General features: G+C 46.0%; 1 protein-coding gene across 9 annotated transcripts in view; it reads right to left on the bottom strand.

The window, feature by feature from the left end:
- Positions 1-20,690, bottom strand: part of Pkig (cAMP-dependent protein kinase inhibitor gamma) — a 67,644-nt gene that overhangs the window by 21,337 nt on the left and 25,617 nt on the right. For 2 of the 9 annotated variants that reach the window (NM_001401793.1, NM_001401795.1), the window contains exon 2: positions 853-921. The exons of 4 other annotated variants lie outside the window; for them this stretch is intronic. Coding sequence is in view for 1 of the 5 variants with exons in the window: in XM_063283174.1 (XP_063139244.1) it covers positions 9,796-10,144 (349 nt within the window). In the remaining 4 variants the exon portion in view is untranslated. Of the gene's footprint in view, positions 1-852; positions 922-9,795; positions 19,547-20,690 lie in introns of those variants that run through there. 3 more of the 9 variants (NM_001401797.1, XM_063283174.1, NM_001401796.1) reach the window with 3 other exon arrangements.

Genomic DNA, 20,690 nt, shown 5'->3' with positions numbered 1-20,690 from the left:
ATGTCTGTGAACTCCACACTCCCAACTTGACAATTAGCTGTGAGTCACAGGAGTTTTAGATTTGTGTGCTTTAGGTGAAAAGGTATGGTGATGTACACCTTTCCTCCCACCATTGGGAGGCAGAGGCCAGCCAGGGTAAAACAGTAAGGTTTGGGGGTGGGGGGTGGGGTAGGGTGGGAACAAACCAACAATCATGCTGTCTATTTTAGATTATGTACTGCTATACCTCTCCCAGTATGCCAGAACACCCGGCTATCACTAAAACTATGAGCACTGACCTCTGCGGCCCACTTACACCAGGTGCAGAGTTTGTCTCCAAACAGAAGGTGCCTGCCCCATCCCTCCTAACAGGACTGTGGGGCTGGGCCCATTTCTTTGGACTAGGGTTTACTTTTAGTAACCAGTCTTAAAATGACAATTCCCATAACGTGCCCTGGTTGCTGTAAACACTCCTTTATAATAGATACATGCAGAAAGAATGGAGTCACACCCAGCCTTGCTGATCAGCTATGTATGACTCCCTCTGTTTGGGCACATGGCTGAAGATGCCCACTAAGGCACCGGAAGGAAGGAGGGAAGAAAAGAATGAAGGAAGGAAGGGAGGAAGCTGTCTCTCCAATGCTAGGAAGAAACTGCGTGGATGGGCCTCATGCCTGTGGCACGGCACCATGGTATTATGTAAGCGCTGCTAGGAGCCACCCTGCCTTTTCTTCAGGCGACTATAATTCTTCTCAAACTTCATTTAGAACCTATTAGCTTTCTTTCCTTCAAGCAGGAAAATAAAAAAGGAAAAAGGTGTGTAGGCAAACTTGTGATGTGGTGTACAGAGGTGCGAACTACACAGCTCCCCACCTAGTTTAATTTCGTCTTCCTGCTTGCATCTCTTCAGAGTTTTCACTCCTGATTAACCAGTGTAGAAATCTAAGGAACCAGAAGAGATAAAACAAGGTTAGCGAGTCAGACACACTCTGGGCTGTAAAATGACCACCAAGCCATGAGCACAACCTTCAAGTAGACTGACCCGACGTCAGGAATTGATTCCATGGATACACTCAAGTGAGGAGAAGGTACTGTGTGAAAATGACTGTCTATATGGGGAATGGATTAAGTTCTTGGGGATCAGTATGCCAAGATACTATACAGCCATTTCAAAGTATAATATTCACATGGAAAGATATTTATGCTTTGTTTCTTACAAGAATATTGTGAAATTGCATATATTACTTCTGCTTTTGTGTGGGGACAGTCTTCCTAGGTAGTACCAACTAGCCCCACAATCTTCCCCCTCAGAGCTGAGGTATATGACCCCAGACATGCATATGGGACAGTAAGCTGCATTTGTTTGCAGGTTGTTTGGGGAGGGGAGGAATCAAAACAGGTCTTCAAATTTTCCTGTTTTGGTTTGTCAGACAGGCTGCTGACTAGCAGGAATCCTTTGTGTTGGCATGCAGATTTCAATGACCCTAGGTCAGCCAGGGCTACAAAGTAAGGTCCTGCCTGAAAAATACATAAAGCCTAAATCAGAACACCTCCCAACCCCCAGACCATGCCATCCAGCCCTGGGAGTGGCTGACTGCTGGGAACTGGCAACTTCAAACCACAGCATCTCTGCTCACTGGGGCTGCACCCAGCAGATGCCTTGGCTTCCACAGCTGTGAGAGCAGAAGCCCAGAGAGGGGACATGTGACCGACCACTTCTGAGCCAGTGAGTCAGAAGGAGAGCGCAGAGGCAACGCTACAATAAAGTACAAGAAGCCGAGCACTCACAACAGGCGCCCAGCCCATCAGCTCCCTGGAGGGCCTCTGTGCTCCTAGCGTTTGCTTAATTGAGAATAAAGATTTCAATAAAACAGCAGAATGCCTCCATCTCTACATTTCCTAAAAGCATATTTTGCTTTGCCTCTTGCTGTACTTAACCAATGCCCTGTACGCTTCATTGGCAGCGACCGTGTAGGCCCACATCTCCAGGCCCTGCTGCACTTTTTTCCTCTTTTCCATCATCCACCCAGCCATCACCTTGCCAGTACACGTGATGAATGAATACTGGCTGACAACACAACAATGTTACCAACATGAACGGAAGGTGTACTGGCTTCAGTGCTGCCAATTTTCTGCCTTTAGGCTTGCCACCACTCTCTGGAGCCTCTCCGAGTACACAGGACAACAGGTTTGTTTTGTTGAAACAGGGATTTTGCAACAGAACGTTTACTCCTTTAGCAGACTGTGTACAATTAAAAATCTTATTCCTGGGAGGCTGGCTCACTAGTTGTGTTCAGATGCTGAGTACACACGGCATAGTTCACAAATGCCTGTGTGTCTATAACTCTGGCTCCAAGGGATCTGACCCCCATGGGCACCTACACACACACACACACACACACACACACACACACACACACAATGTGTTATGTGTGTGGTGTGTGTATGCATATATGTATGTATGTGTATTTATATATGTTTTACTCTAAGTTAGTAATATTTATTTTTTTCTAGTCATTTACTTAGTTGAGATAGGGTCTCTCTACATACCCCTGGAAATCACTATCTGCACCAGGCCTGCCTCCAAAACAGAGTTCCACCTGCCTCTGCTGTAGGAATGATGGGATTAAAGGTGTGTATCACGCCAAGCCTGACTTCCTTTTATTTCTTTAATCCTGAGAAAGCTTTTTGTCCTGGGGGGGTGTTTATTTTTAACTTCTTGTTCTGTTACATTATTATACATTTAGTTTGATATCTTTTTTGTTGGGGTTGGGGATTTAGCTCAGTGGTAGAGCGCTTGCCTAGCAAGCGCAAGGCCCTGGGTTCGGTCCCCAGCTCCGAAAAAAAAAAAAAAAAAAAAAAAGAAAGAAAGAAAGATATCTTTTTTGTTTTGTTTTTTAAAGAATTATTTATTTATTATATATAAGCACACTGTAGCTGTCTTCAGACGCACCAGAAGAGGGCATCAGACCCTATTACAAATCGTTGTGAGCCACCATGTAGTTGCTGGTATTTGAACTCAGGACCTCAGGAAGAGCAGTCAGTGCTTTTTTTTTTTTTGGTTCTTTTTTTCGGAGCTGGGGACCGAACCCAGGGCCTTGCGCTTCCTAGGTAAGCGCTCCACCACTGAGCTAAATCCCCAGCCCCGCTTTTTTTTTTTTTTTAAAGATTTATTTATTTACTATATATAAGTACACTGTAGCTGTCTTCAGATGCACCAGAAGAGGGCATCAGATCCCATTACTGATGGTTGTGAACCACCATGTGGTTGCTGGGATTTGAACTCAGGACCTCTGAAAGAGCAGTTGTGCTCTTAACCGCTGAGCCATCTCTCCAGCTCCTTTGTTTTGTTGTTTTTATGTGCCCCTGTGTGTACACTTCCTGTGTGTCCCTGTGTGTGCAACAATGTTGTGTGAGAGTGAGAGAAAGACAGAGACAGGGAGGGGGCTACGATGCTATCATCCATACACTTTCTAGGTCACAATTCAAAATTTTTCAGTAACTGTATAGTTGGCCACCATCTTGGCTGGTAACTATATATTTTAAAGAAGCTTTTTTAAAAAAGATCTAGGCCAGGGCCAGGCATAGTGAGCATACTTGAGTCCAGCACTAGGAAGGCAGAGGCAAGCAGATCTATATGAGTTTGAGAACAGCCTAGTCTACACATTAAGTTCTGGCCAAGTCAGGGCTACATAGTGAGACTCTGTCTCAAAACAAATAAATTAAAATAAAAATTAAAAGGTCATAATATCCCCCTTCATATTCCTACCACACCACCATGCAGGAGGCCTGACACCCACTGTTTTGTCTAGGGGTCCAGACCGATAGAGGTGCAGCCCCTACTGGCTCAGATGGCAGCGGTGCCTGTAGACTGCAGTCCAGAGCATGGACTGTAACAGGAGGGAGGGAGCATCACAAGAAACACTATAGAAACAAGCCAACAGAACATCATTGATGACGTTAGACTCCAAGTCACCATCCCTATAGTCACGGTTCTCAATCCGGGGCCATCCCCAGAGGGGCCACTGCACTTTGTGAGGAAGGTTTCCTCCTCCACTCCTCTGAAGCGCAGGAGACCAGAAGGTGAAGGAACAAGTGCCTTGGCTGTGGCCACAGCTTCCAGTTGCTTCCAGCACAGCACTGCAAAGCTGTAAGCACAGGAGCTGGAGGGGCAAGCATGTGCTAAGAGAACGAGCGAGGCTCAGAGCCTCTGCTGGCTCCACTGACTGAGGGACCCACAGCCTCTCCACATAGCTCTTGTACCACTTGGCACATGGCACAGTAACTGCTCACCCCACTGCTGCCATCCCTGAATCACAGGACTTGGGAGGTAGCCCCATGATAGAGTGTTTGCCTGGCATGAACTTAGTTTAAACATCAATGCTTTGGTTAAAACAAACGATACAAACAAACAAACAAACAAACAAAAAACAACAACAACCCAGGAATCATGTGGAATTTTGAGCAGGGCCTGGTATCACATGCCTTTAATTTATAGCACAAAAGAGGAAGAGGCAAGAAGATTAGGAAAGGCCAGCCTCAGCTATCTAGTGCGTTTGAGACAGAGGGATGGGAGGTAGGACACAACAATTGTGGGAACGTGATGGCAGCCCTAACCTGAGGGCACTGTGTAACTGCTTGCCCAGGAAGAAACCACTCTGTCCCTGTCATTAATGACACTTCTTTCCAGTTTCCCTGGGTGCTCTAGTTTCTATGGTAATTTATACATGACTCTCCTATGTAGCTAAGGAATTCTGGTACCAGGTACCCCTTAAATAGCCATTGACCTTTGTCCTGAAATACATGAGAGATTCTAGGGCCCTGAAAAATGGGGTTACTGATGTGAGCTAATTAACTGCTTGCACTGGCTTCTGTAAACCCACCATTGCTGTGGGATCAGATAAAATGATAAAATGTCTCTTATAGCTGTCTAAAGGAGCTGAGAACAACTAAGGGCCATAAAGCAATTTTCTTGCCCAGCTGTGGATTCCATAGAGCATGGGATAACTGCGATGCCCACTGTCAGGAACCCTTCCTTTAGCACCGTTTGGCTCTAAGACTGCCATCCTTCTGCTGGCAATAAGAGTAAGTTCATTTCATCTACATTTGAGTCTAAGCCTTCAGTCTTGGCCAGTGGATTCCAACTCCATGCAGTAGGAGAGCCCTCGGCACACATTTACTGGATGACAGAGGCCATCTATGAAGTACATAGAGCTGACCTAGAGCCCTGGGACGTAAGTGTGCATTGACCACCAGATACTTCTTTCTGGGGGGCTCTGAAGGTCCTCATCCTGTCCTAAAGAGCGAAATGGAAGCAGTGGTTTCTTCGAGCATAAACAAAGCTTCTCTTACATTGGGAATGCTGGCTTCATAGAGTGGTAAGTTCTAATCTGTACTTCACAGCTGAGTGCAGCTCTCAGACAAACCATGCCTTTTAGAGGAAGCCAGGCCAGTGCTGAAGCATTTCCGGGAGGTGGTGAGCACAGCTGTGGGCCATGAGTAATAACTGTTCCCAAGAGTTCCCGCCTCTGTCTGTGTAGGAACCACTTCTGGTGCCTGTTATTCAGCTAAGTAGACTGAGTGTGCTCGCTTCTAAAGACTGCAGCGGGCAACAGTCTCTTCCTGCAGCTGCCAGGCCAGGGTCTTCTGCTCCCCCAGGAGAGTAGCACCGCTTTTTTTGGTCTCCATGCTGATGGCTAACTTGAAGTAGAACATTTGGTGTCTAAGTGACAGAAAGCAGCCCTGAAGCCTGGTTTGTAGAGCAAGAAGCATTCCTGTGCAGACACAGAGTCTGTGCACACACCAACACTCTCCCTGGTGTGGTAAAGCAGCAGTGTAGACATGAAGCTTGGGTTTATTGTGTTGTTTTGTCATCATCTTGGTGGTGGTGATGGCGGTGTGTGCAAGTGCATGCAAGCCCACCTCTGCCATGGCGTCGTGTATGTGGAGGTCAGCCTTCCATATTCATTCTGAGAATTGAACTCAGATGGTCAGGCTTGTGCAGCAAGCTCTTTTACCCACTGAGTCACCCTGTTGGCCTTGTGTTTTGTTTTTATTTTGTTGTTTGTCTGCTTGTTTGGGGGACAGTGTCTCACAGTCCAGGTTGGCCTAGCACTCACTCTATATAGGCTTGAGGTTCAGGATAGCCTGAAATTCACGCCCATCCTCTTGCTTTAGCTTCTCGAGTGCTAGGACTACAGGTGTGCCTTGCTATGCCCAGTGCCTCTGGAGTCTGGTAGTAATGTACAGGTGGTAATTTACTGTATTTCATCCACCCCACAGCCTGCCCTGTGGACTGACCTGAGTGTGATCCCAGAAGCAGACAGGCTCTGAAGGAGGAATGAAGAGCTGCCTAGGGCATCTGAGTTAAGAGGGAGAGAAGTGGTGTCTTTCTCATCTTCTCACCGAACTCTGGACTGAAAGCATAGGCAGACTATCAGGGATCACAGAGGCCCACAGTGGTCAAGGGCCAGGAGCCAGGCAGCAGACCAGAGGGTAGACTGGGTGGGGAGTGGTAAGAAAATGAAGCATATAGCCGAAGTCATAGATTTAGACCAAAACATCACTGCCTTCTGACTTTTATACAATACCCCTCCTCAAGTAGAGAGGGACACTGAGCCCCAAGGGGTGACGTGGACAGAAGAACAGTGGGCCAAGCTAAAGGGTGACAGCGATGGCCTATTTCCCATCACTTGCCACATGGGAGAACTAGGGCAACCCGCCATCTTTGTGCCTCTTTCTGTGTAAGAGGGGGAAATCTCTCACAATAAAAGGGATCAGCAGAGCTGAGATGTCCAGCTTTGTACAACACACATTTGAGGAAGATAGGAAACCCACACAGGAGTTCAGCACAGAAGTCCCTTCCACAGCCTACCTCTATTCCCAAGAAAAAACTCACCCCCAGGATGGCACAAAAGGGGTCAAAAAAGCCTTGTAACCACACTATGGATGCACAAACAAGAAACGCAAGCCACCCTCACCTTGCACATGAAAAAGACATGCCAACTCTTTCCACTCCAGTTTCCATGCAGGGACCCAGCAGCCCAAGCCCCATCCTTTCAGAGAAGCATGGTTCACTACCACCTTAGAAAGGGGGATGGCCTCTACCCAGAGTCCCCAGTGCTTGGGACCAGGCTTGGGGTGAGGCACAGAAGAAAGTCCAAGTTTCCCACTGTCCTTGCTACGGGTAGCTACAAGGTCACTATAGATGGCACAGCCACTGGGAAAGTCTGCCGCTTTAAGATAGGCCAACAGACTCTGAGAACTCTCCCTCTAACCCTGACCTTATTTCAAAGAGTTTCCAAACAATACATCCTCCTGAGGATTAGGGTCCCTGATGGCCTTAAAGACAAAGAATTAAGGAGACCTGGAACAACAGCTGACTTTTGCTATTGTTTCCATCCTGGCTGTGGACATCCTTTCTCTACAGCAGTGGTGGCCAGGACCCTAGGTTAAAAGAAAGGGCACATAGGCAAGGACAGCAATGATTTTTCTCCTTCTTTCGCTCATCTTTCTTGACAAACTAAAAACTAGAATGGTAGCTTTTAAGTTCAAGTGGAATTGTTGAGGCTGAGAGATGGCTCAGCAGTTAAGAGCACTGACCCCTCTTCCAGAGGTCCAGATTTGATTCCCAGTGCCCACATCAGGTAGCTCATACAAACATCTTTAACCATGGTCCCAGGGGATCCCATCAATGCCCCCTGGGGCTCAGAGTCATACAGGCATGAGTACACAGTTGCACTAGTAAGAATTAATTTAAATGAAAGCAGAATTGTCTCTTTCGTCTATGTGCCTAGCTTTCTACAGATTGTAGATCACAGGGACAGGCCAATGGAGACACAGGAATTGAAGTTACCCAATAATTATGTACATGGAGCTCGATTGACTTAAGAAAGGAGTTCAGAAGAATATGGAAAGATTTACCTCCTGTGAAGATAGGCAGGGGAGTCATAGTAACCATCTGCTATGGTAAAGGGTTGAGCACTGAAAGGGTGTTAACTAACAGTCATTTTGTCTAAGCCCCTCCTAAATGTTTGTAGACACCAACTATTTTCCTCTTTCAGGCACATCAAATCTGTAGAAAACCATAAAAATTCACAAGTAACTTAATACTGCCTGGGGTGGGTGTGTGTGTGTGTGTGTGTGTGTGTGTGTGTGTGTATTGTATGTATGTTCATGTGTAGGAGGGAAATTCACTTGTGCCTGCCTGTATCTCTATGTCCATGAGTATGTAAGCCAGAAGCCAGCCTCAAGGACCTGCCTCTGTTACACTCTACCTTCTTTAATGCAGGGCCTTTCATTAAACCTGGAGTTAAGTGGGTTGGTTAAGCTGCTAGTTGGTGAGCTCTTGGGGTGAGTCTGTCTCCATGCCCCCAACTCTGGCACTATGAATGCACTCACCAACATTTCATCAACGCTAGGCACCTGAATTGAGGCCCTTCTCCTTATACAAGCAAGCACTTTATCCACTGAGCCATGCCTCTTGCCCACTGTCCTCTTGATTTTCCCACGTGGCTAGTTTTAGCCATTTTGGAATACTAAAAACCTAGGGTACTTTGCTCCAAACACTATAATGGTCAGCCTCAAAGAAAAGAAGTACACATAGGTTCATCTGGTTTTGTTCCCTCATTTAGGTACAGCAAGAAAACTCAGGTCCAAGTGTATGAAATGCTTTCCTTGGGTGGCTCTTTATGTATAGTACAGTGGCTTTACTTTTTGGTGGTGCTGGAGAAAGAAATCAGTGAAGCCATATATATAGTGGCAAGTGTCATACCTGGGCCACACCTATTTGATCCCTGCCTTTTGCCTTCCAGGGCTGGAATATTTCCCTCTTAGCTATAACTTCTCAAATATATTTAACCTGCTTGGCTTAAACCTATTTGCAGCTCATGTTTCAGGGGATCCTGTGCCCAGTTCTGCCTCTGAAGGTACCAGGCATGAAAGATACAGGTAGATCTCTAGCATATACATGCAGGCAAAACATTTATACACATAAACAATATAATACATACACAATTTAAAATACATTAAGGATTCAACCTGCTACTTGGGGAGATGGGCCGCAGCCTGCCATAAACCACTCTAAACCAAATGTGAGGGCCTCAGCTGAGACCCAGCAAGGGACCTAGGGCGAACAAGCCCCGACCACCCCTGCATGCAGAGTGGCTAACCTGTTGGAAGTCCTAAAAACAGGCTCCAAGAGAAAGAAAACCTAACGCCTTACATGCCTCTTTACTTTCTAGACAAACAAAGCTTTAAAAGGAAGCAAGGAAAAAGCCACAGAGCCAAAGCTAAAGATCACTCCTTCACAGCCCACCTAGAGTTCCCCACACAACTGCTACAGTATATGGGAGATAGCTTCACAACCTAAGCAAACTGGCATTTAACATCTTACCAGCACTCGAGAGGCAGAGGCAGGGAGATTAGGAGTTTTAATATACCAATTTTATATATGTGAGACAAGTCTTTCTAGAATTTGCAAAACTTTTTTCATTGGAATTTTAAAAAGTATTTGTAATCAGAAAACTAATAAAATTTTACAGACAGCAATTTCTAAGATTAGACTTGGCCTTTTAGCCTGTATGTGGGCAAGAGGGTGCTCTGAAGGCTGTAGAGACTGTTGCAGCTATGAGGAGAAAGTCTCCAGTGGGGATGGAGCCTGCCTGTGAGAATGAGGCTCGCACTCTGCGGCCTTGGACAGCTGCAGGGAAGGCTGCAATGTCAGAAGCAGTCGTCCATGCACCGTAATACAGAAAAAGACCCTTTGTGGGCAGCAGGCCGGGGTGATGGAAGGTAAGGCAGCCCGGTTGTACTCACAGGAGCCAGGTCTCCAAGCACAGAGGTCCCAGGTCAGAAGGATAGGTAGGTAGAACAAGAAGCCAGAGCTCAGAAGGGCAGGGCAGGTGGGGCAGACAGCTCGCTCCTGCCCTTTCTCTCTCCCTGTTTCTCCTAAATGAAAAGCACTTCGAGGTTTTAGTGGGTGTTTCCCAGTCTCTGGCCAAGTAAGTCCCCATTTGTTGTAATCCAATTCTCGGCCTGATGATGTCAACCACTCAACCCACTTGCTCAGTTTCCACCTCTCTGTGCACAGGAGAGATCCATTTCCTTTGGACAATGAGCCAGAGGGCTGTAACTGCATCCCAGGCCCGTCACATTCGCCAAACATCCTTCCTTCAATTTTCAATGCTGCGGCCTCAGTGACAAAAAGCTTCCTATGTGGCCGGTCAGTGGCCAGGACTCCCAGCGTAAATCTCTCTGCTTCTTAGTCACTGGGAAGACTGGCAGCCTGCATGCTGCTGTGCTCCCATTCACTTCTTTGGGGTGGAATGTGCTAATCAGGCAGAAGCCCTCTCTGTGTCCCCACCTCTGCCCCTCTGCCCAGTCCTCCCAGGTGTTTCATTTCTCTAGCCTCCTAGGAGTGTGCTGGGCACGGTGTGTATGTGTCCTAATGCTCCTATGAATACACACAGAAAAGGCTGGTCACAGCACTGGTCTGTTGCCTGGAGAACTGGCTTCGGGGCTCAGCCCTGCCTCATTCAAGTCACTGGTCTTTGATTTCATCAGTAAAATGATAACATGGATGTCTTCCCTGTCTGAAACTCCACTGGAAGCTAGTGTGTGCAGAACTTATTATCAAATACATCTTGGAGTTTTTTTACTCCAGGCTAACAACCACATGCCTGAGCAGGATGAAACCCTGGCCCAAGATGCCTGGCCTTCTGGGCTCCCAGGGACCCCTTTATAGTGGAACTAAAACATTTCTCTGTGAGAAAGCCCAAAAGAATTCAGCGAAGGAGTCCCAGAGGGCATGAAACACGACAACAAAACTACTAGATAAGATAAACAAGTAAGAGAATTTAACTGTCCTTAGGGACAAACCCAGCATGGTTAGGCTACATAAGAAGAATGTTGCATGTGCAGTGTGTCCACCAAGGAGAATGGCTAACCTCTTGCTCTTGCCTGTGAGCATCAAGGAGACCTAGGCAGGGTCTGTAAGCACCGTGAAGAGTCAGAGGCAGAACCTGGGTCCTACATGGCACACCCCAACTCCTCAGACCCCAGTCTCCATCTCTCAGTTTTCCTAACTTAAAATGAGATGCTAGTGGCTTTAATTTTTTTTTTTTTTTTTTGGTTCTTTTTTTCGGAGCTGGGGACCGAACCCAGGGCCTTGCGCTTCCTAGGCAAGGGCTCTACCACTGAGCTAAATCCCCAACCCCAGGCTTTAATTTAGGATCATGGAAAACTGACACTTACAAGGGGACAGAGATAGCAGTCAGTACAGACCAAGTATGCTAGCTCACAGACACTAGTTCTCATTGTGGGATATCATCTATTTTGATTCTCACAACACCCCTAGAAGAATTATTATTATTACTCTCTTTCCTCAAAAAGAAAATGAAACAGACATTATGTGATTGGCTTAAAGTTACACAGCTTGAAAACAAAAGGGCCAGAACTAGAAACTGAGGCTCTTAACTCCTAAGTCAGTGAACATCACACATGTACCAATGCTATTTTTAAAACACATCCCACCCAGCTGATAAGAGAAGCACTTACCAGGTCAGAGGGTGGGCTTACAGGCTTTGTGACCAAAATACCAGGTAGTTTTTAACTGCCTCTCCCCAAAGGGGCATAGCAGACCTGTGTATATGCTACTTTCACGGAGATGGAAAGTTAGGTGGAACACTGTCGGTCACAGCTCTTTATGGTAGATGGGGGAAGCTGTGCCTTTGTAACTTAATAGGAATTTTAATAAGTTCTCAGAAAACTGATGTTTATCAGGACTCAAGCAAACAGTCTCTTCTTGTGTGTGTGTGTGTGGGGGGGGGGTGTTGCGATTTGCCAACCAGAAGGCTTTAGACAAGTTGGTGAACTGTGGTGGAATAAAATCCACCAGCTTGAGAGCACAGGAGAGGTGTGAGGTCCTGCAAGCCCTGCCTTCCTCCTACTGTGGATTACCTAGGGCAATCTGTCTGTGCCTTGGCTGCCCAATGAAGGGTTCGATCACAACTTCCCCCAATAAAGTCTTTGTGTGTGCTGTATATGAATTCATGTTTGTGTAGGTATGTGTATACATGTGTACACATATATATGGAGACCAGGGATATATGCTGGATGACTTCCTCAATCACTTTCTACTTTATTTCTTTTTAGATTTATTTATTTTATTTCATGTATATAAGTGCTTTGCCTATATGCATATATGTGTTCTATGTGTATATCTGGTGCCTACATGGATAGGTCAGATGAGGACATTGGATCCCCTGAAATTGGAGTTATGGCTGGCTGTGAGCCACAGTGAGGGTGCTGAGAACCTAAACCAGGTTTTCTGTAACAGCAGCAAGAGCTCTAACCACTGAGCATTCTCTTCGGCCCTTCCACATCATTTTTTGAGATAGAGTCTCTCACTGAACCTGGAGCTCACTGATTTGGCTAGGCTGGATCGCCAAAGAACTCCAGGGCTCCTGTCTCCACCCCACATTGGGGTGACAGATGCAGTCATACCTCACTTCTACGTGGGTGCCAGGGTCCTCATGCCAGCGTGACGGTCATTGTACTTACTGAGGCATCTCCCCAAGCCCTTCTAGGTTCTTGTGAGGATTAAGTGACTGACACATACTATAAGTACAAAAATATTTGTCAAAACAACAAAAACCAACCAACCAACTACAACAAAGCCCAATGTCTTAATAGGAAAGACATGATTTTCTAAGTCGGACTTTCTTTCATGGTTCTCTGCCCTCGTGATGATTCAGTAAAGACAGTGGAGTGACAGGGTGACCAAGCTGAGTAAGAAGAATCGGAAGAATGGCACCGAACTTCTCCAGAATGTCAGGCTGAGTCCTGCACAAAGGCCCTCTGAGAGCTGCTCTCGGGCAACCCTGCCTGGAGGGGCTGGAGACTGGCCCACTGCTTAGCTGTGTCTTTATCCCACAAGCACAAGGGGCATCAGGAAATAAGGTTGCATTCATAAGAAAGTTCACTTTACTGTCACCACCCTCTAGCTTGGAACAAAAATAATAGCTCATTTACAAAGCATCAGTTGCTTCAGCACGTTGCCCTGACTCTTGCCTTGTAGTTCTGTGGTAGAGTGCATGAAGACAGAATGCTAACACCACCAACCTACAGGCATGGCACACTCATGCTGTCTCACAGCTGACAACAGGAGAGACACATGTAAACCAGGAGCACACACAGCCAAGCCCCATACACAAGTCATTTCGTGTAATCCGAATGTAGATCAGATGGTCAGACAGGGGTTCTCATGTAGGACGGGCATGGCAGTGGGGGAGGGATGAGCTTCTCAAAAGCCCAGGAAGGAAGCGGCAAAGGCTGTGCTCTGTCTCAGGGATCTCTAGGGCCAGGCAGGGCCAGACAGCCCTGATGCTCTCACCCCTCATGCTACTGCCTGTGAAAGGCCTCTCCTCATTCAGCAGTATCAACCCCATGTTGGGGAGGAAAGCAAGTGCAGAACTCAGGGGCTAACAGAGTCCTGCATGAGAAAGCTGCCCTTTACACTGGCCTGCAAGGGCTTGGTCTGCCCTTTCAACACCCTCAGTGCTACCTTAGCCTTTTCTCCTGTGAGTGGCCTTCATTTCCAGGTGAGCATTACTCCTTTGCTAAAGTCTTAAGGGGAAGATCTGTTTCTAAGTGATATTTTGTATGGATCATGAGACACCAAGTAGCATAAGAAAATCCATAAACACAAACATTTGTTGGATGTTTATTATATGCAGGTGACAGTCTATGTGTCTGTCTACATCAGCTCACCAATCCCCACAGAACTCCTGTGAAGGAGGCAGAAGGGCTGTTCCCTCCATTTACACAGGCCAACTGGGCCATCTGTTCAGTTAGCAATACACTGGTATTTCTTGTGTGTGTGTGTGTGTGTGTGTGTGTGTGTGTGTGTGTGTGTGTGTGTTGGGAGTGGTGTTGCTGTTTCTCCTAATGTTTTTAGACTGGTTCTCACTCTGTAGCCCAGACTGGCCTGGAACTTGTGGCAATCCTCCTGCCTCGGGCTCCCAAATGTTGCCATTGTAGGCATGTGCCACCACAGCTGGCCACAGCTATCTCTAAACAGGAATGTATGCATGAACAGATTCTGGCTATCCCTATTCACTTTCTTGATGCACAGAGCTGATGCAAACTGCATGCTGTTTTGTTTGTTTTTTCTAGCTCTGGCTGTTCTGGAATTCACTGTGGAGACCAGGCTGGCCTTAAATTCACAGAGATCAGCTGACAGTGCTGAGATTAATGGCATGCTCGACTATACCCAGTTGTGCATGCTTACTTTTAAAAAAAGAAAAACGTGCCCCTTGTACAGCCTGTGCCCTGTCAAAGGCAGGCTGCAGATGTGACATTTACTTCTTCATTGTGCCACAAAGCTACAAGGCTATGCTTTTTCTAGATAACAGAGAAACATGCTGAGATTTACAACTGCAAGGAGAGCTTCTTGCCATTAGCTGTCCAGTAATAACAACTGCTTATGTGAAAATGGTAATCTACAGAAGAACAGGGGGAAAGACAAGAAAACTATCTGTCTGCCTAGCATGCAGACATAACCAGAGAGCCTCCTAGTGTACAGATCTCAAAATCAGGTTTGAAATCGGAAACGTGAATCATATGAGAAGCCATACAGTCAACCCTACAAGAGTCACAAAGACACCTTCAGTATTTTTACTTGAACTCAGCCATAAGCCATGCTAGCCCTTGAGTTCCCAGGGATCAATCTTCTCACTGTGGCTAGTAGGACACAAGCCACCACCCCTGGCTTTTTACATGACTTCTGGGGATGTGAGCCTCGCTCCTCACAGTTGGAAAGCAGGCAGTTTACTAGCCGTATGGGAGTGTCCTCCCAGAAGGCAGAAGGTTCTCCTGAAGCTGTACAACCTACAAGTTTAACAGGAGGCGGTTTGACGACCTTGAGTCTTACCAGTGCCACTCTGATTGCCCCGCCCTCTGGTTCTGATTAATCAGATCCCACATTAAATGTCACTTTCTTGAGGAGGCCTTGTTTGGAGACACATTAGCTCCATGCTCTTAGCTCATTCCTCCTGCTGTGTTCTCCTACCACAGTGGAAAGGCCAAAACATCTCTGATATATCCATTCCAAGAGCCTCAAACAGCTCTGGCTGGAAACACCCCCAACACACACACACACTGATACCCCACACACAACCCACACACACAGGAAAGGACAATGGAGAGGGAGACACAAGGCAAAAGGGATGTTGATTCTAGAGCAATCCTGGAAGTCCAATGTGTCACTAATTAGGAATCCCAGAAAAGAAAAGGCAAAAAAGAAGATAGGAAAGAATCCTTAAAAATTCTGAGCGGTTTCAAGAGGTGGAGGAAGACAACCTTCAAGCTAAGAAGAAAGGAGAGAGCACCAGTGACAGCCGCTGAATCTTGCCCAGGTCTGAAATCCCCACACTTGGGAAGGTGAGGCAGATGCTTGCTGAGTTCAAGGACAAGCTGAGTTATATAGTGAAACTTCTTTGTTAAAGAGTAATACAGACATATATGGTCTTGTTTAGCTCTGACTAGAAAAGTGAATATGGAAGCTAAGTGGAGATCTTTGATAATAATAAGGGCTGTTAATTATTGCATGCATGAAACTAAACATAAAAAACTGGGTTTTGTTGTTTGTGGGGGTTATTTGGGATAAGGTAGTTCAATGGTAGAGGGCTTGTCTAGCTGCTGTGAAGCCCTGGCTTTGATCCAGGCATCATAAATAAACAAACAGGCCATGGTGGAACATAGTTGCAACCCAAGCATTACGGTAGAGGAGGGAGGATCAGAAATTTAAGTCAGACTTCAGCTACACAGTGAGTTTGGGCCCAGCCTACACTATACGCGACTGTATAACTGTACAAAATAAAATTAGAAGGCAGGTGATAGTAACATAAATGGTTACCTCAGAGTGACAGGGGCACAGGAGAATGAGGCCTTTCTGGACTCAGTTTATTTTGTTTCTTAAACTGGGCTTGGCCAGGCACGGTAGCACAAAGGTTTAATCTGAGCACTTGGAGACAGGCAGGGGGATCTTTGTGAGCTCAAAGCCAGTTTGGTCTACACAAGTTCTAGGCAAGTCAATCTCATAAACACAATGAGACCCAATCTCAACAACAACAACAACAACAACAACAACAACAACAACAACAACAGCACTTGCCCATTCATTCAGTGGTATCTTACCTGTACTTTAAATGTTTATCTTGTACTATCAGTTACTAGAATCAGCTTTCAGCAGGGCCTTTTGTTAAGGCCAACATCTATGCAGCCCATGTAACTTCATGGTTAAAATCCTCGGTCACCTAAGGATGTAATGTAACCACTGCTGTTCCTGCCACTTTGCCACTGCATTCTTAGTTCTAATTGTCACAGCAATCCCCCAAGGACCCAGTCTGATATCATCACACCTTCCCTTCACATTCTGCTACTTTGGTAGAACCCAGGAAGTAATTTTACAGAAATTTTCTCATCAAATCCATGGAAACAGGGAAGTCAGGAAGTCAGGACTACCCTCATTTGAAAAATGAAGAATAAAAAAGTAAATAATTTGCTCAGGAATTCAGATTTCCCGACCCCGTCTCTCGTGTTCTTTCTAGCAGACCTTTCATCTGCTGCAACCCTGCATAGGCATTTGACTCACAGCCACTGTGAATGAATACAGTTGAAGGGAGACGAGAGCAGGCAGAGACAATGGAGAGGAGACCCCACCACAAAGGAAACAGAGTAATCAACCATGGAGTGTCCTCGGCTGCTCTGTCAGCATTCTGTATGAGTCTTGAAGGGGCTCTGGAAATGCCAGCAGCCAGAACCTGGCACATATACCAGCTGTTGGTACAGACTGCTCAGAGTTCTGATAGCTGGTACCACTCTTGTTGGTTCCAAGAGAAACAGCCATGCATGTCTCTGCTCTGAAAGATGCTGCCTGTGCCTCCTCAATCTGCTTTAGTCTAGCCATGTGGCCCAAGGCTTTTAATTCCTGCCAATAATCTTGGCTAGGGCTGGTCTAGCGCAGCGGTAAGGTGACAAAGCCCCACAACAGGAGGGGCCAGAGCGAAGCCCTATATGTTCCGGTAAATGGGCAAACACCTGATCCAGTCACTTAAACCTCGCAGAAGCTGGTGTCTCCACCAGCAGACAGGGGCAGGATTTGGGTGCAGAGCACTGAGGTGCAGATTCTGCTCCCAGCCTGCTCTGGCATGTGAATAATAGCCAAACAGCAGCTAGGGGAAGAGGCTGTTTACTTGAGTTCAGACTATTTATAGCGTCAGCAATCTGCACATATTTGGATGACAAATCTCTGCGTTTCAAGTGAGCCAAGCTTTGCTCCTGGACAATTTCAACAAACACATTCCCTCCCCACGCCACCCCCGGGTCCCCCAACACATGTTGCCCTCAGGATGTCTAACTCGAGTTGCTGAGCTTCTAAGGATTATAAAAAGAAATCACATTTCAAGAGCATGTGACTTTTAATTCACTTATTTGTGAGTTTGAAATACATAATACCTCCTTTAAGGCTTAGATCATAAATCCCAATCCATACCCATTCTTTAATAGTATCCAAAGATCCCAACAGTATCTGAATGACGATGATCAGCATGTTCTGAGTTGCTATAATGCTGTCGTGCTCAGCTCAAGACCTACACAAAGAACATTTCTTATGACAGAGTTTGTGTAGGAGGATAAAGGTTTTCAGAAGTGATCTACAAATACGTAACCACATATATGTACCAAACAAACAGTCAGTGCAGGACTGCCAAGGCCCCTGGAGCTCACTGCTGCATGCCATACAGGTGAAAGGTGGGCTGCAACAAAAGGCAGGCAGAGCCTTCTGCAGCTTTAACTCACGAACAGCATGGCTGATGAGTCCATCTGGGAAAGCTAGCTACCTCTAAAAGCTGCCTGGATTTTAGAACTAGGCGTTGCCTAACTCTGAGGTGAGAGTTGTTGTTAGGTCCATATGCAGGGTGGCTATTTATGTTAGAGGCTGGCAGTGCTGTCACACAAGGCATCCACAAAAGCAAACTGCTGATGAGTGAGGAAGACATCAAGTATGAGGATGATGCTGGACAAGCAGTGTATGGAGAGGGGACACAGCTTGTCTTCGAAAGGACTGACCTGTTTCCTAAACCTTTCCTCTTGCTAATGATACTCACTAGAAGACAAATGAAAAGGTTCAAGCAAACCTTGAAGTTTTGTTACTTTTTGAAGTAGAATTTTACTTCACAGCTCTGGCTAACCTGTAGATGATTGTGCAGAACAGTGCAGCCTCATCTGTGGCATTCCTCCTGCCTCAGCCTCCTCCAGGATGCTGAGATTAAGGTATGTGGCCCCATGACCAGCTTATACTTACTATAACGCAGAGGACAGGACCCAGGTCCTCAGGCATGCTAGGTAAATGCTCTACCATTTGCAGCCCCAGCTTTCAATGTGTACTTCTTGGCCAACTGACTGCCAATGTGGAAATTTATCACACAAAAATAACCAGACAAGAACCCGAAGTAGATGCATCTATCAGTGTTTATATAGCATAGTAGGTACACAGTGTTTTCAAGGTAAGCATCGGTGACATGTTTACACAGGTCACCAGCTATCCATAAACCTCAAGTCTACTGACTGGTAATAGGGGCCTCATCTCAGAGAGTCAAGATTAACTGAGACAATTTGAAGTTCCCAGTTTTAGTTCATAGTTTACGATTTGTTACAGTCCCCAGAGCTCTTCACCTCTGTAAAAGGATGGATGGATGGATAGATAGATAGATAGATAGATAGATAGATAGATAGATAGATAGATAGAGATAGAGATAGATATATAGTTGTAAAAATAAAAAAATAAAAAGTAATCTTTTATCCCCACTAGGTCTACACTGCGGTGCCCCAAGATATCTGCTAGATATCTTGCCACAAGCACACATCCCAATTCCACGATGGCCCAGTGTTTCTAGCCGCCGCACACTTTCTTACACTTAAATCGCTACATGAAGGACCATACAATACAATAATCTTTGATCTGATTGAAAGATATAATTGCCCACCTAAACATACAAAGCCCTGTACATATCCATCCCTTAAGAATTTCATAACAGGGGTTGGGGATTTAGCTCAGTGGTAGAGCGCTTGCCTAGCAAGGGCAAGGCCCTGGGTTTGGTCCCCAGCTCCGAAAAAAAGAAAAAAAAAAAAAGAATTTCATAACAACCTGTAAAGGTACAACGTGGAATCTTAACGTCAGCCTCCATGTTGTCTCTGCTGCTACTCTCTGTCTCTGCCCCTTCCATTCCCGTCTCCTCCCCTTCCTTCAAACTTTTCTCTTGCCCATCCTTCTTTCTCGTCCAATGACAGGCCTCATTCTAACTTGTACCTGCCTCATCTGTGACATCATCCCGCATACACACACACACACACACACACACACACACACACACACACATACATACATACATATCCACATACAATATGAAGAATTGCTAAATGAGGCTCTCTCTGGATACCTAGTTACATGAAGCATTCATTAAATTATGTATTTCCACAAGACCTTAATTTTTATAAAGTGCATATTAAGGATATAGTCACGAAAAAAATAAGATATTACTCTTTAGGACAAGAGGGTGGTGAAGGTGAAACTTGGGGACAGAGCAGTTGCTCAGCATCAACAAGGCTCTGGGTTCAATCTCTAGCTAGCAAAAAGAAACAAAGAAAGGATGGAGAGACTAAAACTAAAGGAAATTTAGCAGAGGAGAAACCATTTGGGCACAGTAATGGGAACTGGCTTAGTAGATCTCAAAACATAACCCAGTTCCTAGCCAAGTGGTGGTGGCACATATCTTTAATCACAGCACTTGGGAGGCAAAAGCAAGCAGATCTCTGGGTTTGATGCTACGTTGGTCTATATAGTGAGTTCCAGCCAGGGCTAAACAGCAGCGGCGGCGGAGGAAAAGGAGGAGGAGGAGGAGGAGGGGGAGGGGGAGGGGGAGGGGGAGGAGGGGGAGGGGGAGGGGGAGGGGGAGGGGGAGGAGGGGGAGGGGGAGGGGGAGGGGGGAGGGGGAGGAGGAGATGAAGAAGAAGAAGAAGAAGAAGAAGAAGAAGAAGAAGATGATGATGATGATGATGATGATGATAAAAACAAAGAAAACCCACAAACCCACACCACACAGTTCCTTCTGAACTCAAGAGACCAACTGGTCAGTGAGTGGTGAGGGCCTCCACCAGGCTAAATACTGAAACTCAATTCCCTAGACTCCCTTGGTGGGAGGAGAGAATCTACTCCCTCAGGCTGCTGTTCTCTGTTACACACACACACACACACACACACACACACACACACGAACACACACGTTAAAAAATTCTTTTGTTCTAGGTAAAAACAAGGTGGTCTTGGAAGTATTTACAGCTCCTATCCACTGTGAGGGCTGACACTCAAAGTAACAAAGAGCATTACCTTAAAAACACAACCACCCAGGAGATTTATTAGGGCGGTCTCATAAAGTCCAGGATGGTATTACAACATAAATACAAGAAGCTCTTTATAATCATATCTGCCTGCTAAACAGGCTTCTGTCAAATACCTGGATCTCATGGCTAAGCACAATTGAATTCAGCTCTGCAAAATGTGACAGAAATAAAAGCTGCAGGTTTCAAAGTTGGACCCAGGAGGAAAACCTAGGGTTCCAGAGTCAATCTGTGGGTTATAAACAAGAACGTGA

The sequence above is a fragment of the Rattus norvegicus genome, chromosome 3 (genome assembly GCF_036323735.1).
Source record: "Rattus norvegicus strain BN/NHsdMcwi chromosome 3, GRCr8, whole genome shotgun sequence".
Classification (NCBI taxonomy): Eukaryota; Metazoa; Chordata; class Mammalia; order Rodentia; family Muridae; genus Rattus; species Rattus norvegicus.
Note: the sequence above shows the minus strand (reverse complement) of the source record. Positions and strands in the feature narration are given on the sequence as shown.